Here is a 27,917-nt window from a genome sequence, read left to right on the forward strand (position 1 = left end):
GCTGCCCCCCGCAGCAGGAGGCGGAGCTGGGAGCAGGAAACCGAAAGGGAAAGCCCGCCGCTGCCCCGCACCAGCCTCCGGCCCCATGCAGCCGCTGGCGCTGTGGCTCGTGGCCTGCCTGCTGCCCGGCGGCGGCGGCGGCGCGGGGCTACCCGGCTCCCGCAACCGCACGCGGGCGCCGCCGGGCGGCGGGCGCCAGAGCGCGGAGGCGGCGCTGTGGGTACGTACCGGCTCCCCTGTGCCCCCCCGGCCCGGGCTCCGGCGGGCAGAGGGGGGACCCCGGGGCACCTCACAATGGCCGGGGCTTCCCCTGGGCTCTCTGCGGGGAGGAGCGGGCGCTGCGGGTGGACGTGGGAGCGCTGCGCTGCTGTTCACCTCTGCGGGAGGGGGTGGCATCCCGTATTGGGCCACCTTCAGGGTTGGGTTGAACCCGTCCTTCGAAAGCTTGGCTAAGGCCTCTGCTATCCATCAGGCACTTCACTTTGGGGGCTGCACCCCATGGGCAGCTGGTGCCACCTTGGTGGGGGGGACATCCGTTCCCAGCAACCAGTCAGCCACCAGGGGAGGGCGAGTCCCCACGGCCACGGCCGCTCGCACCAACCAGGCAGAGGGGTCCCCCTGCAGCAAAACTCACTGCGGCCGCAGTAGCGCCACATCTGGTGCTCCCACTCCTCAGTCACTGCTGGGGGGGGCACTGGTGCTTCTGTCTGCCCTCCTCTGCCCATCACCTAGGTGGGGGCACCCCCAGTGCTGGACCTGATGATTTTCTGAGGCCCCTTCCAGTCCTCATGTCCATGAATTGCACCCTTTGCTTAGGGCCTTGACATACGTTTGGTGGTGAGCCGCACAAATGCTGATGGGTGTCAGTGCTAGCTTGGGGTTTGGAGGAGTTGCACCCTCAGGGAGTGTTGGGTGGGGATAAGGGCTTTAATTAAAGCGACTCGTCAAATGACAGTGTCCCGAGCGTCTTATGCATGAGCCTCCCCACGCTTCGAAGTGGCAGTGGGGGCACTGTAAAAAGTAATCAGGACTCATGGTAGCAGTGATATCTTTTCTTAGACCAACTAGATTTTTGCAAAAAGAAAAACCACCCTAAACTAAAGCTTGGCTGATGAGCTTTAGTTAAAGCGCTCCATTTTTATACAGGAGAACTGGAGTGCAGGAACTACCACACTCCAGCAGACTTGATTAACTGAGGCTGCTGTGGTATGCTGTAGTTACAGCCCTTGCTACTCATATATAGGCATCTCCTTAGTGTAGAAATCTTCTCTACCGCACCCCCAGCTGTGACTTGCTGCTAGAGGCCTGGAGAGCACGAGCTGCCTTTGGGAGTTGCTGCTAGAGAGCTGGTGTACCAGGACAGGCTTCTATCTCTGCTCTATTGGTGAGGGTTTGAAAAATTTGGGATACTGGAGGACTTCAATACTGGTAGCACATAGTAGGGAATGGCTATACCTTAATTGAACAGGAGCTGGGGAATACAAAATGGGAGATTATCCTGCTTTGGAGCGGTATATCTTTCAGTTGCATAAGGGGTGCTTAAAAGCACTTTAAGGTTTTAATATGCAGATAATCCAGGAGTTAAGAGCTGTAGGAGCCACCCAGATTTACTGTGTAACAAGGCCCAAAGCAAAACCAGCCCTGGGTGCAAAGTAATAATCCTGCAACTAATTGGTTAATCACACAGTAAAATTTAGACTGGCCTCTTGTGCAAAGTTATGATCACATGATTAAAAAATGAGGAGCCAGCTATCAAAAAGCCAGCCGACTAGGAAGTTAGTGCTTCAAAATGTGGAACAGCTCTAATAGTGGCTTCTCTCCAGCATTAATTTGAACTTATGGCGGGGTCCGAAGTTTAACCCAGTTGGCCCAGGAAAAGATATCACCCACTGGCAACCCATGCCTCTGGCACAAATTTCTGGACCACCATGGCTGCAACATGGCTCCAGCACTGGTCACTTCTCTTACTTACACCATGCTTCCCCTGTATCCTACCCACCTGTCCTTGCTTTGCCCCTCAGCCTCCCTGCCTGTCATTCCCCCATTTTACAGCTGGTGAAGTGGAATCTGGTACAGGAAAGCTCATACACTGTGGTCCCTCCTACACATTACATATATTATACAATTGACTGGTTAATTATGCAATTAATGTAGACAGGCCAAGCCTGCAAAGTAATTTGCATAAGAATGTCCATCCAGCTATAAAAAGAGCTAGCTGGCTACCAAGCTATTGCTTGAAAATGTATAACAACTTTATAGTTGGTTTCTATCTAGCCTTAATTTGAATGTGTGGCCGGACCCTTAATGTATCTTAGTTTACAAAGGTACAAGTAGATGTCTCCAGGAAGGGGGAATGAAGTTGCTGCATAGGTATTCTGCCTTCTGACTGACTTCAGGCTAATGCATCTAACTACCTGTCACTACTCACTGCCAAGACTGCAAGGTGGTGGACATGCAGAAGCTGCACTTCATCAGCTCTACTCAACAGTTTTGCCATTTTCCCTAATCTGATTCCCCAAACTTGCTCTGTCTTATCCCTGTGCTGAAACACTCTTTCACCTGTGCCTGTGTTGAGGATCAACCCTTGCTTTTCATAAAATAGGCCTTCTTTACTCCTCCTATTATGAGCATCTGCATACCTTAGATTGCAGAGGTGGAAGGAAGGCAGCATAAGGCAGTGTGGGGTGTAGATGGCAGAGGAGAAAGGACTAACATGATCTGTGGTGAAATGGAGTAGAATCTAGCTTGGGGACATGGAAAGGGTTTTTTTCTGATATAGAAGAATAAATGGAAGTTTTGTTTTCTTTAAAATTTCTCCTTCTCCCCATCATCACTGATTTGCACCTTGTGTAGTCATGCAATATAAAGTGTCAGCAGATCAGAATCGGCTTATCTGTGAATGTAAATTGATTGAATGGTATAACCAGCTGTGGAGAATCAAAGCCATTATGCCTTGTCCACCCTATTTTCTCCCTCAAGATCCCTATGAACAAATAGGTTTTCAGTTGGATTTTAGCCTTGCAATAGGCCTGAGAGAGCAGTTCAGAAAAAAAGGATGTTTAGTTAAGAACACTGTATTCCTGGTTCAGCATTATGCTAGTCAGATTTTACATCTTAATTCCATTGACATTTTACAAAATCAAAAGTCCTTTCTTGACTAAGTTCTGAACATAAGGGGGCAGGCATATATAGTCATGATTGTCCTGTACCACCGAACCTTAACTTTGAATTGTACTTTTCATTTCCAGCACAAGGTGTCAGCCTTGAATTTAAAAACAACCCCGCAGATTTTACCCAGCAATAACTTGACCCTGCTGTCTATAGGAGATGGTGGTGTTACAGTGGCTTGTATAGCCTCTTACAGTTTTGAGGTAGAGCAGACTCATCTTGTAAGGCTGTGGGAATGGGTTGTATGCAGTTGAGTACTCTGATCCCATCTCATTGTCTTGACATTCCTGACTCAGAGTTCTGCTGTGTTCAGATAACAGTGCTCTTATGTCTTTAGTAATGCTAAAAATGTTATATGTTTACTCAAGGACTTTTCATTCCAAGGTACCTTACAAAACTACTGTTTAACACCAAACAAACAAATCAGCAATCAGGGAAAAACATGAAGACAACTAAGCAGATAGGGAAATTAAATAGCATTGCAGCAGAAGCATCACATGCCCCCTTACAGCAGCCCTTATTACACCCCACCCTCCTTAAACTGTGGCTACAAGTTGGATTTTCCAGCACAACTTGAACATGAAGAGATGTGGGCTGCTTTGGAATTTAGACCCCACTGGTCCAAAGACAAAGGCCATCTTGGCCCTATCTGTTCTAGACCAAGAGCACCCCAGTTCAGATAGCTCTTTGAACCAGGTTTGTGGTATGGGAACAAAGAAGCAGTCGCTACGAGATGTTTTTGTTTGGTTTGCGCTGGTAAGCAGCAGCGAGAAGAATTCTTGTTCTTATGGAAAGCCATGCTATGGAGACAGAATTTCAGCTTTCTAATGTTCAATCCTAAAGCTTCTAAGTCTAAAACCAGTTGAAAACAAATCATAATGTGTTACTAAATTGTATAGTTTAAGGCAACAGTTCCCAATCTGTGATGCACATATCACGAGTGATATGCAGACAACCTGTCAGTGGTACGTGTTAATAGATTTATTATAATTACTTGATATGACAAAAATTTGGTGGTGGTACCTAAGGTTGTATCATTTTAAATTGATGGTGCGCAATCTGTTAGAGTTTAGGAACTGCTGGTTTAAGGAGATGCTTTAAAATATTTCATGTATCTGGATAACTTAGGCCCATAATTTTAGAAGTATTTAAGCACCTAATTACTATTAAAACTGGTCCTTAATTATTTATAAAATATCCATAGAAGTTAGAGCCATGGACAGCTGGGCATAGGCAAGAAAGGCATGCTGGTTTTAGGATAGAGGATATAAATGTATAAAAATTACATTTCACTTGAACTTATTTAATGGCATAGGTGGTCCACAGCCTTTTAAAACAATTTTGAAATATTATATAGAGTTGAGCAATAATCACTGGATCAGTCAGCATAGCATAAGTACTTTTCCTAATTTTTTATGGTGCAAAATCACTGCTTAATATTATTTTAATACATTTACAAAATATTGCTCATTTTGACTCCTAAGCTGTTTCAGCTTGTGTCAGTTATCTGAATGTTAGATTAATTTTAAAAATAGAAAACATATGTCAAAACAATTTGATATTCTTTCAGATAATGAATTGAGTCAGCAGTCTGGAAGCTTGCAAGTTGTAGAGAGTATGTCCCAGAGATAACATTTATCATCAGATAAAGCTGTTCTGTTTCAATTTTCAAACTACTTCCTCTTTTGTGAGCCATGTCCCATAACATCCTCTATGCACTGTTTAACCTCAGAGCATGCAATTCCAAAGACCACCGGGAACTTTGAGAGCCAGAGCTGAGGAACCTTGATCAAACTAAGTAACTACCTGCTGGCAGTTCTTTACCGTCGTGTCTTTATGAAGGTCCACCGGCCCCTACAGAGGACACAGTTTGTCCTGCTTTTACACAGAGTTCCATACAAATACATTTACTACTTCTTCCCGTACCAAAACAGCTTCATGTGTTGCCCTAGTTCAATCCTGGGGTATTCTTAAATCTATTCACACTGAATGTTTACTGCAAGTACTCCAAAAACATATTATTAGTCTTGCTTCCAAGAATAAAACTATTATTTTTACTTTAAGAAACAACCATTTTTCTAAAGAGCTATTTCTTGTGCAAGTTCACAATAAAAACATAAAGAAAAATGCTAGTTTGAAAAAGTTACTTAATATGAGCCTTTCCACTGGTTCTCCAACTGTATTGCTGCTGTTTGCTTTCTAGCTGAAAAATTCTTCAGACCCAGGATTGTATTGATAGTGGTGTCTTTTACATCACTGAGTTTACTTTAAAGTTCAACTAACAATAAACCACAAAAGGAGATAATCAGGATTGAAAAGTCTACCCAATAATGGTGTGGGAAATCAAAAGTTTTCCCACTGAAGTGTCAACACAGACTCTAGTATCTAGGCTAGCAAGGGGTGGGGGAAAAGAGAAAGAACAGATTTACTTTTATTAGTAAATGTTTAGGATTGGGAATCCAGAAAAAAGATGACAAAGCTGATAGGGAAATACAGATCGCCCGAGCAAGGGACTAACAATAGAGGGATGGGGGTGAGGAGGGGAACGCAACTAGGTTATAGGAGATACAATGTTGGCCAACTAAGCCCAGGGGTGAGGGATGGGGGGAAGGGGAAAGGAGAGGGAGGGGGTTCGCAACGCTGAGAGAGAAAAGAGATAGATACACACAAACCTGTTACAATGGTCCGCAATGGTGGAGGAAGTGGTTCAGAGGAAGTGCCTCAGTCCATATAGAGTCTCATCATGGGGGTCCTCTTCGGGTGGAGCGGGGTCGTCCATGGTCGAAGAATCCTCTTGGAGTGAAGTGAAGGGGGGGGCGGTTCATTTGGTCCCCTCCGGGTCCAGTCCAGTGGCGGCTCATCTGGTGGGGTCGGAGTACTGGCGATGGCCCATGATGTGTTCCACATAGATATCGCTGGACCAACAGATGGTGTCGGACACCATGAGGCAGTGCATCAGCTCAGCGTAGCGGCAGGAGACACAGCAGGCACGCAGGATGCTCTTGTTGCTGGGGGCCCAGGCTCTGAGCGTTCCCACGATGAGCGCATCGACCGCCACATCATAGCCGCGGCCCCTCAGGGTGTCGGGCAGCGGGGCATACTTATACCGCTTGTGAGCCCGGGCATCGGTGAAGGCTTGGCGCCATTTCTCGAAGGGGATGGTAACGTTCACGATCACAATCTTCTTGGCCTCTTCGTCGGTGATGACAATGTCGGGTCGCATCTGGCTCTCTCTTTGGTACATACCAAATCAACAGAAGAAAGTGTGTACTGTATTCTAGAGAGTTAAATAAACATGAAGGGACTCCAAGATGACAAAAGCAGCCATAATAAAAATCAAGAGAGAGCAAATTTTACAAGCTGCAGCAAAAGATGGATGCGTCATTTCAATAAATAGAAACCTAGTAACTTGTATTTTTCTTTTCTTTTTCAGGAAAGTGTTAAACGATTTACCCACTTGAATTCATTATCATCAAATGACAACACCACTGCTTTCTATGGATTCAATCAATTTTCTCATTTGTTCCCTGAAGAGTTTAAAGGTACAGAATTTGAGTCATGCCAGTCTTCTTCCTATTACTTTGCTCTGTGATTCTGCAGCTGCTGCATGCACATGCTCTTTTCTGTCATGGTTAAAAGTTACTATGTTATTATCAAACAGCTACCTATGTTTGGCAATAATTCATTCTACTTGCTAGGTGTCTTACCATGTATTACCCATGAACGGTGTGTTACCTTGGTAGGTGCAGACACAAGTACATCAGATGTTTATTCTTTGTGTCCCCAGATCTCTCTCTCCCAGACTCAGATCAGGCTCCCCCTTTAAATTATCTCATCTGGTTTTTTTTCCCAGCCATTTCAAACCCGAACAAAAGAGCTGTATACATTTTCTGAGAAGGCAATACTCTCAGACTTGTTTTGTCTACCAAGGAATCTGCAATTTTACATAAACCCCTATTGTTTCCAGGCACCCAAAGATGCACATAACACTTATGATGCTAATATACCAATTTTGTTTAATATACCAATCTTGTTGGATATTCAGTGTGTGCATAGCTTCTGATGCACCTCAGTACAACAGTCTTTCAAGTTTCCATGTTTCTGAGATCTTGCATTTCTCACAGATACCATATATACTATGACATTACCTGAAAACTGTAAATTTGGTGGCTCACTTCCACTGACTTCTCACCACATCCTATCACTAACTCTTCTATTGTCTTCAAGCAGTAGGATATTAGTGGCAGCTGAGTGGAACACAAGCCCAAGTGCTGACATAAAGGAGGTCCTAGAACGGAGGCCCCCTTCTATGCTGCCAATTTACCAATTTCCATAGTAATCAGTGGCACGTGGGGAAGAGGTGGGGGGCAGGGCTGGGTGTAGTGGGGAGCAGGAATTGCTTGGATCCACTTGGGCATCTGGAAACTTGTGAGGTTATACTGAGCACAGGGTTCAATAGACAGACACATGTGAATTAGAAGAACTAAAAAGCAAGTTTTATTTGTAGAGTAGTAAACAAACTTCTGCAGTTCTTTAATCTCTGATTAACTGACTTGAGGGACTGTCTCCTAACCCCCAACCTCTGTAGTCTTCCAAGTAAAGGAGTATCTTCAAATTACAACATCAGTCATTGAAGGGGTCGCATCCTGTTAGCCCCAGTTTCCTAATCAGCCATAAGTCTCCTGTGAGAGATGCTGGTGCTGAAGGGGGAGGTGTTGGTGTGGCCAGCAACCAGACAGTTAATACCTCCCCTACTGCAGCCCCTGCCTTGGTCACATTGGAGCAGCTGTGGCAACTGCAGTTGTCAGTGTGAGAGAGTCCTGACACGTGGCAGTTGCTGTGTTAATCCCCTGACACCTCACTGGACAACAGTGATGTCTCCCACAAGTTTAGGGGTGTGAAGCTAACTAGGAAAGCAGGCTACTAGCATGCAACCCGATGCTGCCCAGGGCTTCAACCCTTATCAATTATGCTTCTCCCACAAGTTAAAATTACTCTTTTCTACTCCACTACTTATGCTGTTGCATTCTAGGCAGACCAAATCATCACTGGTTTTATAAGCTATGATTAATGTAAACCAAACTGTAATTCAGTCTAATATTTTGCTTCCAGATTGTTTTCATTTAAATTTACCCAAGTCCCACCACAATTGACAGTTTTATTATTATTTGATTATACTTCATCCCCTTTACATTTCAAGAAGATATATGGATAATCTTAATAGATTTTTTAGTTCAGAGAGTAATATTCATGGTATTGGATTACTCCCCCACCCCTACATTTTAAACTGCCTTGATGTTACCTGCCAGTTTCCTAATGATTTAGAGTAGGGCTGTCCAGCTGGCAGCTCATAAATGGCTCCTACCACCTTTGCTGCCTCCAACTCTACATTTATCCCCACAGGTCCAGATACTGGTCTCCCTGGCCACTGCTGCTTCCCTCCATTGCCTAGTCCTGCTGCTGTCACTACTTCCCCACCAAAGCCACCATGGTCTCTGGGCTCTCGCTTCTTTCTCCAGTTTCTACTTCTTGCTGCCACCATGGAGAGGTGGGAGAGGAGGGAAGAGCCAACAAAGTTCGTGGCCACTCAGAAGTTGGACAGATCTGATTTTTACAGTACAGAACAATGACCAATAAAAATACCACCTAGTAGGGCTGTGCGAAATTTCGCTGGCTGTTTCATTTTGACAGTGTTTCAACTAGTTTCAAGCTCAAAACAGCAAAATCAAAATGAAATGAAGGGCTTCAAAACAGCCTTGAAACAAAATGAGGGCAGTCGAAATGTTTTGAGTTTCGAAGCTGAAGCTGGACTTGCCTGCTGGGAAACAGAAAGTAAGGAGAGGAAGGGGGAAGAGGGGTGAAGGAGTGCTCTCATATTGACTGTGTAGCTGGCCAGTGACTGTCATCCTTTCCTGATGTCCCTGTCAATCCCAGTGCTTTTGGGGAGGGATGGAAAAACAGCATAAAAGGAAGCATTGTTTGAACTGGCCTGCTTTCTGCCTTGGTGTCTGACAGCTACTGAGTTCTCTTCCAGCAGCTCAGGAGCATTAGACAATGAAGGCTACTACTAGCATTGATCTGAATGATTTCCTACTTGTAAGCCTAGCCTAACAAGAGGGATTCCAGAATACTTTTTTTCTTTCTTCTAGACACCTTTATTTTATTATTATGTTCATTGATTTATTCTTTTCAATTGTATAATTATATTGGATATTACACTATAGAATTTAATTTGTATAGGAAGGGAAATACATTTATATTTTATTTCTATACAGTTATATCTTGCGGCATAGACTATACACCTTAGGGAATTTATATAGAAACACAGATACATTTATATATTTGTATAAAAGCAAGGCACTATGAAACACACCATGAAGTGTGGTGGAAAGGCATCTGGCAAGTCTTCATGGAGGGGCAGAAGAGGGGGTAGAGAGAGGTGTATAAAGTTCCCCCCAAAACTGAGATGCAGCCTCTTCCCTACAACTAGCAGCAATGAGGCTTCCACAAGCAGAAAGGAGAGGGGAGCAGTTCCAGTGCCACTGCCTGTGCCTGAGACTGCATTCCCTCCAAGGGCACCAGCTATAACCCCCCCCCACCACCACCACCATGACAACCAGCAGCAGCACCAGCATGACAGTCTCCTCCACCCCCATTTCACTTCCCATGCTGAGCCTTCCAGTGCCAGAGGAAGAGCTGGAGCTGGAGCTGGATCTGAGTGCCCTAGCAAGGGAAATTCTGGGGGAGGAGGGGAAATCATCCGAGTTTGAGCTCCACACCCCTCAAGTTTTCCCTAGAGCCAGGTCTTCCCCGGAAGGCGCTTCAGAGGAGGCTGAGGTAGAAATTATAGAGACAAGCAGCTCAGCTGAGTCCGCTCCTGTTGCTGTGCCTCTGCCTGCTGAGGAGAGGAAAAGTGCAGCATCCACACATGCACCCACACCCCAAACACAAGCAGGTAGTGTGTCTGGGATCATTTTGAGCTGGCAGATGATTCCACATATGCTACCAGCCTGCACCACTGAGCTAAAACCAGATGGGGCAAAAGAACAAAACACAGCACCATGGGAATGCTGATGCATGTCTGCAGGCACCAGCCCCTTGCTCTTGCTCCTTCTCAGCCTGGCACCAGTGGGAGCATGCCTAAAAGAACGTCCTCCTCTTGCTCCAAAGCCCCTGTCCCCCCAAAGCAGAGGCAGGCCACCCTGGAACAGTGGGGGAAGAGGGTGATGGGGGGGTGCAGAGAGAAAGGGGGGTGCGTTGCAAGGACAAGTGAGATCACCCAGAGCACGGGGGAGATGCTTGCTGTGGATGGCCAGCCCTTCTCCTTAGTTGAGTGGCCAGGGTTCAGGGGGCTCATGGGCTCATCCTACCTAGTGCCCGAATGCACAACCTTCAGCAGGACAGTGGTGCCCTCCCTGTATGATGCATGCAGGGAGAACTTGAGGGAGGAGCTGCACAGGGCAGGTCTGCAGGTGGCCTTACACTTCACCTTAGACTTCTGGAGAAGCTGGGGTGGAGATCACACCTTCATCTCCTTCAAGCTGAGGTGCTGAATGATTTCCACACAGCAACAGAGATCATGGGGGCCATGAACCATTTGGTGTAGGGGTGGCTCGTTGGGCACAGATAGCTCACCCATGGATTCATAGTCACTGACAATGGGGCCAATATGGTCAATGTGATCCCTAATGCCAACTTTATTGGCATCCACTGTGTGGTACACAAATTCCACCTCATTGTCAGAGATGCCTTGGAGGGGGACAGGGCTGCCAGTGATGGCACCAGCACCACCAGCAAGCTCATTTCGAAATGCAGGAAGGTGGCATTTCACCGGAGCATCAAGGGGGGCAAGATGCTGCAGGACAAACAAGCAGAGCTGAACATCCCACAGCACAAAATCAGTGGAACTACACATACCTGATGCTTGAGAGGCTGGTGGAGCAACAGAAGGTCATCCATGAGATGGTCTTGCTCAGGGAGATTGGGATCAGCGGCCCCCTTAACAGAGCTGAGTGGGATATCATTCCCCAGATCTTGGTGGTCCTCAAGTCCTTCCTCGAAAAACAGTTTCGGTGAAACAAAAACAGTTTCAACAAAACGAAACAGAACAGCAGTTTCAAAATTAAACAAAACTCAAAACAAAATAGTCCCGTTGAAACGGAAGTCAAAATGGAACGGTGGTGTTTCTCGCAGCCATATCACCCAGCTCTTCTTGTTACTGCCAGAATCTTCCTGGTTTTATCATATACCGATCTCCTAAAACAAACCTGTAGCTCCAGAACTGGTCTTAGACCTTATAATACCACCCCCTGCCCTTCCCCAACACACACACACACGCCAAAAAAAACAGCGGATAACAAACATCTTAATTACATTTCCTTTTTCTCATTTTTCAGTGAAAGTCACATTTGGATTAAAAATATTTCAGACTCTTCTTTTTCTTTATTCCATAATTTCCTTTTTTTAGTGACAAAATAGAAGGAGAAATTAAAATTGGCTGAGATCTAGTCTACCCAAATAAAACGTGTTTATTTTGTGAAAAACTTTAAACAATGACAAATGTCATGAAACATTTTTATGTGTTTTTGAATTAGTCCTGATAAGAACCAGAATAAAGAAGCCCACACTCAAAGTCAAACTCAAACATTCCTTTTTGTTACCAATACAGAATATTTTAAAATAGTTCTAAAATAGAGTGGTTGTTCTGGATTGTATGATTTTTATTTAAAGATTCAAAAAATGATTTAAAATTCTGTATAATAGACTTTTTTCATAATCATAAGTCCTGATCATACTTAGCCCTCAATTTTCTGGCTTTTTAATAAGTATTTATAAACTGTTTAAAATAACAGCAATAACAACAATAATTGAGAATTTTCAGGTGTTCATATATATGTTTATGTTTAGCTATTTACTTAAGGAGCAGACCAGACAAACTTCCCAAATACAAAGAAGTGCCGAATAGAAAGGAGACACCTTTACCAAAAAAGTTTGACTGGAGGGACAAGAATGTTGTCACAGAAGTGAAAAATCAAAACACGGTATGCTCTGGATTTTTATTACTTCCTTCCTTGGCTTGTTTATTCAGTATTTTATACACGCTATAGAGCAATGGTTTTCAACCTTTTTTCATTTGTAGACCTCTAAACATTTTTGAATGGAGGTGCAGAACCCTCTGATTGCAAGTGTGGTTGTTAACATAGTTATGATTGATCATAGTCACTTTTTGTGGGCTCCTTAGGTATAGTCTGCAGACCCCCTAGAGCAACAGTCTGATTCATTTTAATTTAATCAAAAATATCAGAACAAAACATGTAGATATTTCTAAATCCAGAATGTTAGAACTTTCTGTTCCATCCTAACTGGTATGTTGACTCCTGTTTCCATTTGGAGCGGAATTTCTGATCCGTTTTATTATGAACTTTGCATTTTACTTAGCCAGGAGCCATTATTTTCAAACAGTGGCTGAGATACAACAGCAAAGTCTTTCAAAATAAAAACAAAACTGAGGAAGAATGTCTTGCATTCAAAAGCTTGTCTAACTTTTTCCCAATTACATATTTGGTCCAGGAGAAGATATCACCCTAAGAATGCCTTCCTTCTAAAATAAAAAACACACTTTTCATTAGTACATCTGGAAAAAAAATAGAGATAATACAATAAGTCTATATATAATCATTAAGTATTAATTTGACAGAACTCAAATAGCTAGATGTTAGAGCAGAATGGAGATTCTGGAATATATAATAGCCTTCTAATTTTATTAGCGTATAGGCAACAGACATTCCTGTTAAATGTATGATCGAAATCAGTTACCTTATATAACCTGAATATTCCATGAGTGTTAATTTTAACTCAGAGTCATATAAGGAAAGTAATTTTATTGGTGTACACTAAAATTCAGTAAAATTACCTATATAATGGCCAATTAAAACATCTTCAAGATTTGTCATCATATATTTAATATATACATGTCCCATTTTTAAACCTCAGGTCTTTACTAAAACTATTTACATCCTTAAATTTAAATACGCAAGTATTTTGCATTTTTCCAAAGGCTGTAGGAGAGGTATATTGTAATTTATTTGCATTGTCTAAGTGGTACAAAAAGGAAGCAAAGTCTGTTCATGGAGCCTTTCCTGCAGATTCTCTCAGCAAGGTGCTGTCTCTTGTGGCTGAAGATCCAAATTCTGCATCTGCTTTTTAGAGATCCCACTATAATGTCTCAGGATTAGGGAGTGACATATTGATGGCAGAGCAGAAGAGTTGCCAGAGCACAGCTGCCTCTATCTTATTGCCGTATGATCACATTCTTTGGTTTAGTACAGATAGTTGAAAAGCCCAAGGCTTAATCAGTTCAGTCTGCAAAGCTTAGTCTAAGCCAGGGCTGGGCAAAATGTGGCCCATGGGCTGGATGCGGCCTGCCAGGCCATTCTATCCGGCCCACGGGGACCCTAAAAAATTTAGAAAATTAATATTTATCTGCCCCTGGATGTCTGTCATGCCTCAGTGGCTTACCAAAACTCAGTAAGTAGCCCTCCGCCCGAAATAATTGCCTGCCCTGGTCTAAGCTGTGTAGATTGAACCAATAAGCAAGTGAACAGACAGACATTCATTTTCGATTCTGGAAATGCAGCCACATACCTGAAGTGGCCCAGGCCAGAAGCTGGTGGGTGCTAGAACATGCCTTTTGGAGCAGACAGCATGGGCCAAGGCTAGCCCACCTACCTGCAAGGGGTGGGGAGGAGTTGCAGGGGAGGTGCAAAGAATCCTGGAATACCAGGGGACCGTGAGTTAACTTGAATCTGGAGGGGATCTGGGCAGAAGTTCAATAAACCTATTTAACTTCAATCAGTTAAGTCTGATACTGCATCCATGCAGGTATTTTAAACTGGTTTCATTGATTTTGAAAGTAGCTTATGTGCACTGAACTTCTGTTTTGTTACAGATTTGAACCAGTTTCCAATCACTTATACTGGTTTGTGTGTAATTTCTGTCCATAGCCTTTAGGGCAAGTATGGCCAACCTTCAGCAATAGTACTACAAATAAAATGCAGCAGATCAGGGAGGTGACAGACAGCATGGCAGTAGATAGGGCAGGGAGCAGAAAGCAAAGGAGATCAGGCAGGGAGCACAGAGCAAGGAGCAGAAAACAGAGGAGCAACTCAGGTGGAACCAGGGGATCAGAGTGGCATTCAGGGAAGGTACAGGGCTAATTTGTGGCATGCCCCTCACTGCCCTAGGGAATAATATCCAGCTGAAGAATTCTCTGGGGTGCTCTAAAATGCATCCAAGGCCAGAAACAGAACCCTTGTTGTCTTTCCCTGTGTACTGCATCCTAGTGTAACCTGAACATAGCAGAGAATATGGCCCAGGAATATTGGCTCTTCTTTGGCTCTGCTGTATATAGCATAATTGGCCCTATGTCCCACATCCCCCTGCTCTCCATGCATTGTCTTGCCAACAGCTGTTCTTGTTTAAACTTACTGTTGCTTATCAAAATATAAACAAAAAACAGCATTTTTTTTCAAAATTGTTATAATTTAAGTGTGGAAATCAGAAGCATCTCCTAATTCACATCAAGTTGTTAAATTTAAAAAATTATAACCCTCTCCCATTCAAAACATTACTAAATTTTGTAGTTTAGAAAGGACCACCTGTGGCAGAGCACAACTTGTACCTGCCACTTTAAAAGGTTTAAGCAGGCTGTGGAGAAGCTGGCAGGTGCGGTTAGGCCCAATTAGACAGTCAGTGACTGCAAGGGGGGCACTGGATTGGACGTGGGCTGGGCAGCCAGGGTATAAGGCAAGGCCCTAGGAGTGGAACCAGCAGTTACATCTAGGGAGCCAGTGGAGCAACACTGCATAGCATGAGGAGAGCAGCTCCTGGAACATGTGGAGGTCAGGGTAGGGACTATCGGGATGGAGGAGGTTCCTGTGGTCCTGGCTAAGACCTGAAACTGCACCCTGCTGGGATTGGATGGTGTGGTAGGGCTGCCTGTGGTGGGGCAGTCTCTAGAAAATGCCATACCCGTGCCTCCCCAGTAAAAGGCGAGAACGGGGCACCATAAAGCCTAAGCCCCTGCTGTCTTGTGGGTACCCCTTGGAGGGGAAAGTCTAGGGGAGCACACCCTGATAGAGAAGTACAGGGCCCAGGTCCACTGAGTGGGGCTTGAGACAGGGGCCAAGGCCCACCGAGTGGAGCCTGAGACCCAAGGGGCAGAAGGCCCAAGAGCTTCAATGAGGGGCAGAGTAGTGGCCCCGGTGAGGGGCAGAGAATGGCCTGGAGAAGGGGCCAGGAGGCCAAGGCCCTCATAGTGGGGCTTCAGGCCAAATTTGGGCCATAGGTTGAGTGCAGCCAAGCAGAGGGGCTGGTGAAGTTATGGGCAAGTTGGATGCTATGTGTGCAGCATGGGACACAGTGTAGTGTGAGACATGGGACACAGTGTAGGGAGGGTTTGGAGCTGTGTAATTGGTACAGCAGACCAGGGCCACAGTTAGGGCAACCTCCCCCATTTAACAACCATTATGGTAGGATTAAAGGCGTAACAGGGCCGACTACCCTAGGCAGGGGGTGGGTCAGTAATGTGAGCAGCCTGAGGGTGGAGCATGTAGTCGCTTCCCTGTCACAGCACCCCTACTGAAAGATTCAGAATCTAGATTAAGCAAATATCCTATACTATATGAACAACAGATCATGGTGAAGACATTGTATTAGTAATAGCAGACAAATTCAGGTGCTTGTTGGGGGAATCTTGAGTAGCAAATCAGGAATACAATATAAGTCTACAGATAAGTACACGAAAAAGTGCATTGCTCTTTAAGGAATAATTTTAAAAAACAATTAGAATTACTAAGCTCAGTTCAAAGAAACCCCCCACACTAGCTGTTGTTTGTATTTTTGTTTGACTAACATGCTATATTAAAACAACTAAAAGAAATATGCTCTGTTTAAATGACTTATTTGTCTTTGAATATTTTTCTATTTACAAATGCTAATGACAAATATTGATTTTTTCCCCGCAGTGTGGAGGTTGCTGGGCTTTCAGTGTCGTGGGTGGAATAGAGTCTGCGTATGCAATCAAGAGGAATAATCTGGAAGAACTCAGTGTACAACAGGTCATTGACTGTTCCTACAATAATTATGGCTGCAGCGGTGGGTCCACAGTTAGTGCTCTGAACTGGCTGAACCAGGTCTGAAAATTTTACACTTTGTAACTGTTTCTTAGTTTTCCATTTTAAAACATGCCTTAGTATTTTGTATAGAAAAGAAAAAGTGGGGAAAAAAATACATGGATTCTAATATGTCTGACTTATTGGAACTAGTAAATTCCAATATGGTATCCAGTCACAGAGTTTGGAGTTGTATATAAATAAGAAAAATTGAGTAGATAACTCATGGAAGTCCATCCACAAAGGCTCACTCAGAACAAAGCAGCATCTGGAATTCAAGGGTATCTTCATTTTTAATTTGCTAGGATTTTTTTAAACAAAATGTAAGCTGCAGGCAATCAGCACTGGTGTCAGAGGTCCCATTTATTTAAAAATTATACTATGGATTTTGGTGCCTAATATCAGCTCTATGTTTACGAAAAATCGGCCTCATAGTTAAATAAAAAGTCCTTACAGTTTGTGGAACAAACACCTTCACTTTCAAGCTGAAAAGAACTGAAAATATGGAAAAAGTCACATTAATGTGAAATGAAGTGTCCTTGAATACTAAATGCAAAAGTATTTCAAAGGTAAATTTATTCATATAAATAAAAAGTAATTACATTATTGGTAAGATATTTAAATATTTTTCTGGTATGTGTTTTATAAGTTTTAAAATACTGGTAGATTGTGTCCTCTTACAGGTGAAGCTAAGAGCTTTAGTAAAAGATCCTTAGGATGTTTCGGTGTCTCTCACGAATCAAGGGGATTTTATTTTGCTATTTTAAGAGCTCTCATATAAAATCGTAATAAAGATTAAAGTGAAGTAAATTATGAATTTGGCAGCTCCAAGTTCAAAAGATGGAATATATTTGTTGTTAAAAGATGACACAAAGAAGGCACATATACCCATTTTGCCTTAGCTGTTGCATAACAGAATAGGAACCAGGAGTGGATGGGGCCATAAACGATACTGCTACCTGGATCACTAGTCCTCTGCTTGACTGTATCACTCATAAAAGGGCATACACCTTACCAGGAAATAACTTTAGTTGAATGGCTCATAGTAGCCTTATGTCCTGGCAGGGAGGATTCTTCCCTCTATGAAACCTACACCTACTTCTCCTGGGCTCAGGTTGATACTGGCACGTGGATTTGCCTCATAAGCAGACTTGTTTTAATAATAATATTTTACAAAGTTAGTCCTAATCCTTTAGTGATTCTTTAAGCTTCTGCAAGGGCCTGGTAGGTGAATGCAGTCTTTGCCACTTGGGATTCTACAAAGCCAAAAGATTCCTCAGGAGACCACTTATATCACGGGTGGGCAAAATGGCGGATCCGAACGGTGACTGGACTCCATTTCGCAGCAGCCCCTGCCCACATGGCTGGGGCCAGTTTCCATGGAGACTCCAACAGCAGCTGTGCTGTGATAGCGCAAGACCGGGGTTTCAGCAGCATTGGCAGGATGGGGAGCAGCTCCCAGGCCAGGCTGGGATCTTGTGGCAGTGACAGCATGGTCAAGCCAGGGCACAGCTGCAATCTGCCGCCTGCATGCCCCAACCAGGGAACAGGGCCCCTCGCCTCATGGTCCCCTGCAGCTACTCCAGCTGCGATACTGGGGGGAGCTGGGTCAGGCCCGTGAGATGAGTGGGATCTATTCCACCCCGCTTCCCTTGCCACCCCCCCAGCACTGGCCAGTCAGCAGCTGGCAGCTCTGTGCTGGCTGTTGAATGGCCAGAGCTGGTCGGGATGGGGCCTCCTTACCTTGGGGGCCTACCCCAGCTGCAGGGGGGTGCAAGGTGAGGGGGCCATATTCCCCACCTCCTCCCCCTGAGCTCCCCCCCTTCCCCAGGACAGCCCACCCCCCATGCCAAAAATTAACCCTGGAGGAAACACAAGTTCCATAAAGCCCTCTGCTTTTCAGTGCCTTAATGTAATACCTCATTTAACCAGGGTTAATATTTGGCCATTTTAAAAGTGCTCTGCAGCTGTGCACATGTGCTATGACATAGCTGTAGAGGGTTTTTAGGGGTCAGATTGCTCAAAAAATGTCAGTTGTCTGTGCCCTTTGTATCTTACTCTTGATGTATATGCTCAGAAGCACTCCTCAGACTTTTGTTCTTCAATTTTGCTAATCTTCAGAGTGTAAATGTCTTTATTTTCAAACGTGGCATTCCTATCTCTAACCTTACTTGGAACGCATTGATTTTTGTGTGGGTTTTTTGTGTTGTTTCAAAGGCAGCTTTGATTTGTATAAATACACTTGGCTTCTCTTTGAAACATTCATTAATATATCTTCTTGCAGACGCAAGTAAAACTGGTGAAAAATTCTGAATATAGTTTTAAAGGTCAAACAGGATTGTGCCATTATTTCTGTCTCTCAGACTTTGGAGTTTCAATAACAGGATATGCTGCATATGACTTCAGGTAACTACTATTGATTCTTTTTGTTTGCTATTTTTGTGTTCACTGGCTATGAAGTGAAGCCAGAGTAAATGTACACACCAGCCAAAGGTTACATACTAATTGATGCAGCTATATTTTAATCTTTGTGCAATATAGATATTTAGATATTTGTCTTTTAAATAATTCAAATTCCAATGCTATACTTTCACTGCTGTTTTACACCTACTAACCAAATTAAACGTAGCCAAGTTCTGGCTACCTGCTGCAAAAGCAGCTTTAATTGCAATGGAGTCATAACTCAGTAATCATTTTCAGACAGTAAAAGGATGAAGAAAGTATGTCTTGCTTGCCAAATGATTGGAAAGTCCATCAGTCTCAAATGTTTGGACAGTAGCTGTCTCAGCGGTTGGAACGTCCACCACACCCTGTCTTCCAAAGATGCTTGGCAAAGCTATGAGTAGCACACAGAGCACTGTGCATTGCCTTACATTCAGCTGATACTCTAAAATCATCCATGCCTCCATACACTTTATCATTTTATCTTTTTTTAATGAAAGTTTAAATTCTGATGACAGGATTGGCAATCCCCCACATATGGACACAGTTGACAGATGCCCAGCCCTGGTGCATCTCCCAGCTGCCTGACTCTGGCACAGGGTAAGGTCCCACACAGCTGAGGCACCATGGAAGCCATCTAGCCTGGATCAGATTGGAGCCGGATTGTTCTGACAGTGTATAACAGGTTGCTGGCCCCTGTTCTATGATGTTATAGTATCATAGCAAACAAGAGCTGGAATGGACCGCTGAAGGTCATCTAGTCTAACCCCGTGTTTAGAACACTGTCATCACTGTTTAAACCATCCCAGGCATATATTTGTCTAACCAACTTCTAAAATTTTCCAGTGACAAAGATCCTACAACCTCTGGACATAATCGGTGCCTGTGCTTATCAACACTTATAGTTAGAAAGTTCTGTCTAATATCTTAACAACAAGATTTTGCTTTTTGCAACTTATTCCCATGATTTTGTGTCCTCTCCCTAGGAAGCAAAGAGCAATTGATTGCCAAAGGACAATCAATTACAAACCTGTTTTTACTTGAAAACTGTTATTAAATCCCCTTTCTTTTCTTTAAAAGTGAAAAATCCCACTTTTTCTTTCCAACCTTTCCTCACGTCACACTTTCCAGACTTCTAGTAACATCTGTTATTGTCCTCTGGACTTTTTCAAACATGTTCACATCTTTCTAGCTCATGCTCGGTACTTATCCTAACAACCACATGCTTCCCTGCGGTACTGCAGGTGAGACAGTCTTCTACTCCTTTAAATTTTAATAACATATAATAAACTTGTTAGGAAATCAGACCATTTAAAAAAATCAGGGTTTCAGTCTGCAATCATTGTTTCCATCCTGGGAGATGTCTTTACAGAGATGCTTCCACAGATCAAAATCTCAGGTTAGACTGTTCTGTGTTTTGCAGTACAAACTGTGCATCTATCCACAGCTGTGCCATATTAAACTGTTTTATCCAATCAGTGCTAAGGGCTTAAGCCATAAATAAAAAAATTAGGACATGGATCTATAATGTTCTGAGTGCTTCCTGCAACATAGCTGATGATCTCAATTCCCATTGAAGTGAGTGTGTCTTGAGGGTGCTCAGTATCTCTCAGAACTAGGTTTTCGTTTTTTTATAGCAGACTTGATAGAAAATATGCTATCCAGTATTAGCAACTCTACAGGGACAGGTTATATGCTAAGTATTGGTCCTATTAATGGTCTCTAGCTATACTATACTGTCTTTTCTGTGGAACTCTTGTGTATGGCAAGAAGCAGAGAATGGTCAGGTGGGTCCATGGCTTTTAGGCAAATTTCTCTTGTTCAATGTCATTTTTCTTAGTTTTGACCTAATTTACTACAAGTTGTTTCTTTCAGTGATTCAGAGCACAGGGATGCATATGCACTCTTTTTCATCTTTTTAGGCAGTAAGGAAGATTTTCAAAGGTATGCATTTAAAACTGAAAAAGTAGAAATAATCATAGTTGGACGTCTTAGTTGAACATATAAAGAAAAGCTAATCGAATCAGAATTCAAGTTGTGTATTAGCTGTATTGTACTAGAGCTGGATGATCTTACCTTTGTCTTCCTCCCTCTTCTCTGTCCTGTTATTTGCTTAAATTCAGTTATTAAATCTTATTGCAGGTTTTGATTATAAATCTCTCCTAAAAACAGGGACTGCCCATATTGTATTATTGTAGAGTACAGTACACCCCAATCTTATTATAAATCATAATCATAATACAATAATAATAGGTTATGGTTTGTAGGACATTTAGAGGTCCTTCTAGATAAAAGTCATAATTAGAGATGTGGTTTTCTGTATCAACGATGTAGTATCTAAATGAAAATATAAGCAATACCTATAAGTTGGCTGTCATTACACTCTTGGTCCACAGATAATATAATTAATATAGGAAGGGTGAAGTAGTTTGCCAAGGCTATACAACAAACCAACAAACAGATCTGTATTTTCTGAAGTGTAGTTCAGTGTCCTTTTAACTGGATCAACACTGTTTTCCATATATCTCCTTTTTACTGACCAGAAAGTCTGACACATGAGCAGAACAAAAATTAATATTAATACATTCTCTCATGAACAAAACTTTAAATGAACATCATTGGTCTATTATTTCAGTGGATCAAAAATTTCATGTCACATGACTTGGGTATCTTTTCATTTAACTTTTATTCTTCAATCTCTGTTTTGGACAGAGGTCCTCTAAGATTCACATCAGAGTATTAGCGCAATCTGTAGCTACAGTCAAATACATTGATGTCAAACAAATTGGCAAAACATTTGGATTTTAGAAAAGACAACTTCAGACAGTCATAGAAATACGTATTTACAGGAATGAATGTAAACCATAACCAGTTGAGTTTTTTCAGGTATTCCCAATATCTTTTTTCCTAACTTCCCCAGTGAGAATTACAATTAATATGTCAAAAGAAGAAAAATTTCCTAAAGGGTGTTCTTACTTGCCAAGGTCAAAAATTTACCAAATGAACTCTACTGAAATATGGTCGTGGAATTTTTGTCTTGCTGGGACCTTTATCTCCTCTCAGTTACAAAAAAAAGGCACAGTAACTGATATGAACCCAACTATGAAACAGTTGCATCAATTTCTGAGTTATAACCTGTTAAAGTAAGCTACGACCTCACTGAAAGTAGGTTTCATTTCTGTCATAAAATATCAGGGCGTACATAGCATCTGTAGAAGGCTTTTCCTAATCTGTTTTTGAGGTAGGTAGATTAGTTTTGTGGTATGAAAAGACTGTGCAAGTCCACTTGTATATTTACTTACACTGTATCTTATCAGAATTATAATGTCAGGGTTTTGCTAAGGCTAAACAGGGGTTTAAACAATACAAAAAAGGCAAGGAGAAATAATAATACATTCTTCTTCTTTGGAGAACAGTTCTTTAGAGCCAAACAAATGTGTACAAGGTTAAGAAGTTTGTTCTGACAGAATGTAGAGCATGACGTTCCCGGATAACATTTTTGTTTATTGTTATCTATTGCACAATATTATCCCCAAAAGTTAATTTAAGAAAAATAATACTAATAATATTGGAGCAAACTCACTTCATACTGAAGCAGATAACTTTATTGAAGCCATAGAATACACTCTAAGGCTTGCCAGAAAATAGTTTGTTAGATTCCCATTCTTTAACACCACCCCTCCCCCAAAAACAAACAGATAGCCAGTTGAATTAGGACACTGTGAAGTTTACTCATCATTAAAACTATTTTCTCTTCAGGCATACGCTTTCAGAAAGTGTGTCTCTTTGTAGAAAGATTGTACTAAACCTGCAGAAACACCTTTCTTCATCAATTTAAGCTTTCTCTTTAATGTAGATTATATTCTAGTAAATAGAAATGCACACGTGATAATATTGCAAGTCACTGAAACTATTCAGGCTTCCTGAAACCATAAAATAAACATTGCGAGCTGGATCTTTGAATCTCTATAATTTCCATCTTGTGTATGTACTTTCTTAGTATTAAGCCAGTTGTGATAATTAATAGCATAATTAGCTGAAAAAGTCAAACATTTATGATTACTTCAGTACATATGTTCGTATCCTTTTCCACTGCATGCACATTTCAAAAGCCACTATGAGACTTAAACAAAGAATGCAATCATCTGAAAATTTGTAAAGAAAAATGTTTTTTTTAATTTTTATATAAAATTGTCTTCCTCATTTTTATCTGTACAAAGGCAATTCACACTGAGAACCCCCTAAGAAAAAAAATTCTACTAATAGGAGAAAAGCAAGATACAAGATACAGATAACTAAAAATAAGTAGATAGCAATAATACCGAAATGAAACATACTCAGAGATGAAAAAGTTAATGCAGTATTAATCACATGATATAATGTCTTTTGTTTGGACAGTGTGTGTATATACAGAACACCTCAAATAAGAATTTTAACAAGACAAACTGTAAACGGGAAAATTTACTAATGATAGAATAATGAATTGTCCAAACTGACATTTTAAGTGATTGGAAGGTGTAGACTATCAACATATTACCTGCTGTTTATCAACAATTGGATCCCAAATCCACACTGTTACCATTTCATTAACAGCAGAAGATTCTTTGACTTGGAGCTTTGTATACCTTGCTTTCATATCAACATAATCCTATGATGTTTGTGTTTCACAGGAAACAGCTTGTTTATTTAATTATTATGTTGTACATGATTCACTATGACTTAAACTTTGCTTTGAGGCACTGCATTCTAACAGTTTTGGATCATTGTCATTTTTCTTGTAGTGGCCAGGAAGAAGAAATGATGAGGAAGCTGGTTCACTGGGGCCCTTTGGCAGTGACTGTAGATGCAATTAGCTGGCAGGATTATCTGGGTGGGATCATACAGTATCACTGTTCCAGTGGAAAAGCAAATCATGCTGTTCTCGTCACTGGTTTTGATAGAACAGGTAAGTTCTATCAGTAGTTAGAGTCACAAATCTGTGCTTTTTATATTTATTGTTTTTGTGGAGATTTATCTTTTGTGAAAGAGGTGATTATAAACTGGAACATTTAAGCTACCTGAAGCCAAACACAAGCAGATACATTTTGGAATTATATGTCCTGTGGAACTTCATTCACAACTTTTCAATTCCAGTAAACACATGCTGCCCTCAAATTCTGTTATGTTAGTATATGATACTGCTTCAGTAAAGCACAGGCAGATTAGTTATATAAGAATACAAAGTCATACTGTAGTAGCCATATTTCATCTTCCTATGGCCTCCATTGCTAATCACAGATTTCACAGTGCTGTTATGTCTGATCAGTAGAAACTGTGAAGCATGAAAATGACTTGTATATTGTCTCACTGCTCAGAGTTTTTTAGGATTGCCAAATTTACTGTTCCCTATAACTATTTATGAAAGTCTTTTTTTAACAGGTATCATTCCTTACTGGATTGTACGGAACTCCTGGGGACGTACATGGGGAATAGACGGTTATGCCCGTATTAAAATAGGTGGTAACATCTGTGGTAAGTCAAACATACAAACTAACCAGTTAGTTCAAGCAGGAAAGGCTCAAGGCATTTCTGTATATGGACAATGACTTGGAAGACATGTTAGGGAATTTCAGAATATAAAAGCAAATCGCAGAAAAGGACAATTTTCTTGCCATTTTCCAGTTGGTCTAATAAAAGGTATCATTTTGGAACCAAGAGTTCTAGTTTTTTGTATGTCTTGTTGTCTCCGACCAACATGGCTACCAAGTACACCCTTGAATAACATGGGCACCTAGAACCTTAGCACTCCAGTTTTATCTCCATGTTCAGCATTGTGCAGAATAGATGGAGCCCCTGCCTCATGGAATCTATTATTTAAAGGTTCAGTCCATCAAGCTTTCTGCGTGCCAAGAACAGTGTCACACACATTACCTATCTGTGACCTTTTCCTTAGAAGACAGGGTTGGGGTATCTGTAGAGGACCAAGGATGTGGCAAAACATCCAAATGCTGAAACTCAGCTTTCAATTTCTCTTAATTAAAAAGAAAGAGTATTTTGAAGTATAGCTTAGAAAAACTACAGCTCCATTTTCAATTTCTGAATTCTCTAAAACAGGGTTGTCACATATACAGCCCTTGGGTTGATTCAGCTCACAGAACCACTTCATTTGGCCCAGTGGGTTATGGGTGGGCCAGGGAATTTGGGGGCATGGCCAGCAGTGGGCAGGGCAGAGCCTGTTGTAGAATCCAGGGTCCTGGTGGACACAGTCTTTGGCAGCAAGGAGGGCAGTTGGAAGTTGTGCAACACAGGGCTTGGTCATCCTGTGGGCTGCCTGGCCTTCTACTGCTTATGCTGGCATGATAGCTGCCTGTCCTACTGCTACCATAGTAGCCACCACTGCCATGGTGATTGCAGGTGCTGCTGGCATCACTGCCTCAGGCCACATCTGGCCCAAAAGGAGCCCCGTGCCCAAAATGAGTTTGATACCCCTGCTCTAAAACAAGATTGTAAGTCCTTCACTGCTACCTTAAATACTTCAAGTAAAGGACCCAAGACCTATAACATGAAAACAAAGGAGAACATGAGCTGGGTATGGAGAAACCTTAATTGTGACCAAATAATGTTAAGCTGTAAGGAGCAAAAACTTTTATTCACTCTTATTTTTCCTTGTATTTAATTAATTGAATCATGTCTTAGGGAGAGAGGACTTGTAGGAGTTAATTTTCAGTTGGTTCTTCTAGACAGCCAGGTTAGTTCAGTAATTATGTTCTTAGCATTCATTTAACAATTGCTTTACAATTCTAGGTATTGCAGATACAGTTGCATCTGTATTTGTTTGACACACACTAACCAGACTAAATGGTAGGATGGCAGTTCCTTGGATTATCATTTTCCAGCTGTTCAATGTGAAGATTTTTTTAACTTCAAAAAAATTGCAAACTGTTTTATAGTTACTTCTCTGGACATTATAAATATGGCACAGCCAGATTTTGGGACAATATTACATCATCCAGGCGCCATGCTTCTAAAATCTAGGGAAGACTGAAGTTGGGAGTTAAGGATGCCATATAGCACACCTTTTGTTCCGAAGAAGAAAGGTGAAACAACAGACATATATGATGGCCATTTTGGACATTTGAGTTTTATGCAAATCTTCCTAAGTATTTTCAAATGGGAACCTATGATGGAAGGACATTGGGACATTGTAAATCTCAGTCCCAGATGAGGAACACCAGTAAATTCTTGGCAACAAGTAATAGGAAGGTTGACATTACAGCTGATTCAGAATGAAGTAAAGGAAGAAGAGAGAAAATGACAGGATATAATGTAGAATCTACTGAATATTTTGAATCCAGAAATCTGGCAGTATGGTAAGATACATCTGGAGATGCTTTAATGTCAGGGAGAACATGACATACCTCTTTCCTTATCCCCTTTCCTTTTATTTGTAGGTGCTGTCAGGGAAAAATTGTCATGCTTTTAGTTTTTTTAAATAAGAAACAACTATTGTTCCTATACATTCTGATGCTTGTATTGGCTTTTCTTGCAACTATGACAGCAGATGATGCGTGCACTGATGTGAGCTAGCCCAATTTCTCTTACTACTTTCTGTAACATTCCTCTTCAGTTTAATTATGGTCTGGTCCTTCAGCATGTATGGTCCTTCCTCAGGGCCTTCTGTGGTCCTTGTATGTAAGCAAGTGAGTTGAAGCCACATACTTGTTTCTATTGCAACACCCAGAAAAAGTGAGCAGGAGGGTAGAAAACATGCCCAATACTAATGATACCTTCTAAATGCCATCAGGCCTTTCTGTGACCATGAGGTAGCTGCGTATTTTCTTTTCTCTAACCTTTCTTTCCAATCTGCTTGATCCTCATCTGTCATGTCTTGTTAAATCTAGTATGTATCCTCATCAGGGCAGAGAATATTATTTAGGAGGATCCTACAATGCCTTTGAGCATTCAAAATTAAACCCTAATAGGTAATCTCATAGATTGGAAGGCAAGAACTAATAACCAATTAACAGCATTATAGGAATATATAATGACGCAGGAGGTACATGGTCCCACTAGGGGGAATGCCTTACTGGATCTGGTATTGGCAACGGGGGATGACATAGTAGGGGACCTACAGATCGGTAGCCATCTGGGGGACAGTGATCACCTAAAAGTACAATTCAACATAAGGCGTCGAGTGGGTAAGGTAACCAGTAGGGTGAACGTGCTGGACTTTAGGAAAGCTGATTTCAGCGAACTCAGGCGATTAGTGAAGGATGCACTGCAGAGTAGTAGTTTTGAAATGATGGGAGCCCAAGAAGGGTGGCTGTGCCTTAAGGAAGCTATCCTTCGAGCACAAAGCGAGACGATCCCCGTGCGAGGTAAAAGAGGGAAAGGGGCCAGGAGGCTTCCCTGGCTGACCAGAGAAATCCAGGGCAGACTAAGGGCCAAAAGGGGAGCACATAAAAAGTGGAAACAGGGAGAGATCACCAAAGAGGAATATACCTCTTCTGCTCGTGCTTGTAGGGAGGCAGTTAGACAGGCCAAAGCTACCATGGAGCTGAGGATGGCAACCCAAGTAAAAGACAATAAGAAATTGTTTTTTAGATATATAGGGAGTAAAAGGAAGGCCCAGGGAGGAATAGGACCCCTGCTAAATGGGCAGAAACAATTGGTGACGGACAGAGGGGACAAGGCTGAACTCCTCAACGAGTTCTTCGCCTCAGTGTTCCTAAGCGAGAGGCATGACAAGTCTCTCACTGGGAGTGTAGGGAGGCAGCAGCAAGGCACCAGACTTCCATGCGTGGACCCTGAGGTGGTGCAGGGTCACTTGGAGGAACTGGATGCCTTTAAGTCGGCAGGCCCGGATGAGCTCCATCCGAGGGTACTGAAGGCACTGGCCGACATCATTGCAGAGCCACTGGCGGGAATATTTGAATGCTCGTGGTGCACGGGTCAAGTCCCGGAGGACTGGAAAAGGGCCAATGTGGTTCCCATTTTCAAGAAGGGGAGGAAGGAGGACCCGGGTAACTATAGGCCAGTCAGTCTCACCTCCATCCTTGGCAAAATCTTTGAGAAAATCATCAAGGCTCACATTTGTGAGAGCCCGGCAGGACAAATTATGCTGAGGGGAAACCAGCACGGGTTCGTGGCAGGTAG

General features: G+C 42.4%; 1 protein-coding gene across 2 annotated transcripts; it reads left to right on the forward strand.

The window, feature by feature from the left end:
- On the forward strand, positions 1-26,794 carry CTSO (cathepsin O). Of its 2 annotated transcripts, none has more exons than XM_090036312.1 (8): positions 1-220; positions 6,602-6,710; positions 12,076-12,209; positions 16,194-16,286; positions 18,625-18,746; positions 23,564-23,727; positions 24,201-24,293; positions 25,566-25,703. In XM_090036312.1, the coding sequence occupies exons 1-8, from the start codon at positions 86-88 to the stop codon at positions 25,598-25,600; spliced, it is 885 nt and encodes a 294-aa protein (XP_089892438.1). In that variant the 5' UTR covers positions 1-85; the 3' UTR covers positions 25,601-25,703. The 2 variants fall into 2 exon arrangements, with proteins under 2 accessions (XP_089892438.1, XP_089892437.1); XM_090036311.1 differs by having other exon boundaries at positions 11-220; positions 16,194-16,361; positions 25,566-26,794.
- Positions 26,795-27,917: the final 1,123 nt, after the last annotated feature.

The sequence above is a fragment of the Crocodylus siamensis genome, chromosome 2 (genome assembly GCF_052110815.1).
Source record: "Crocodylus siamensis isolate JL-2025a chromosome 2, ASM5211081v1, whole genome shotgun sequence".
In the NCBI taxonomy this organism is placed as follows: domain Eukaryota; kingdom Metazoa; phylum Chordata; order Crocodylia; family Crocodylidae; genus Crocodylus; species Crocodylus siamensis.

Bases quoted from the DNA above. Each gene is read 5' to 3' on its own strand.
- CTSO (XM_090036311.1), top strand. From the start codon at position 86: ATGCAGCCGCTGGCGCTGTGGCTCGTGGCCTGCCTGCTGCCCGGCGGC. The intron at 221-6,601 runs GTACGTACCGGC...TTTCTTTTTCAG, and splicing joins GCGCGGAGGCGGCGCTGTGG to GAAAGTGTTAAACGATTTAC. The intron at 23,728-24,200 runs GTAAGTTCTATC...TTTTTTTAACAG, and splicing joins CACTGGTTTTGATAGAACAG to GTATCATTCCTTACTGGATT.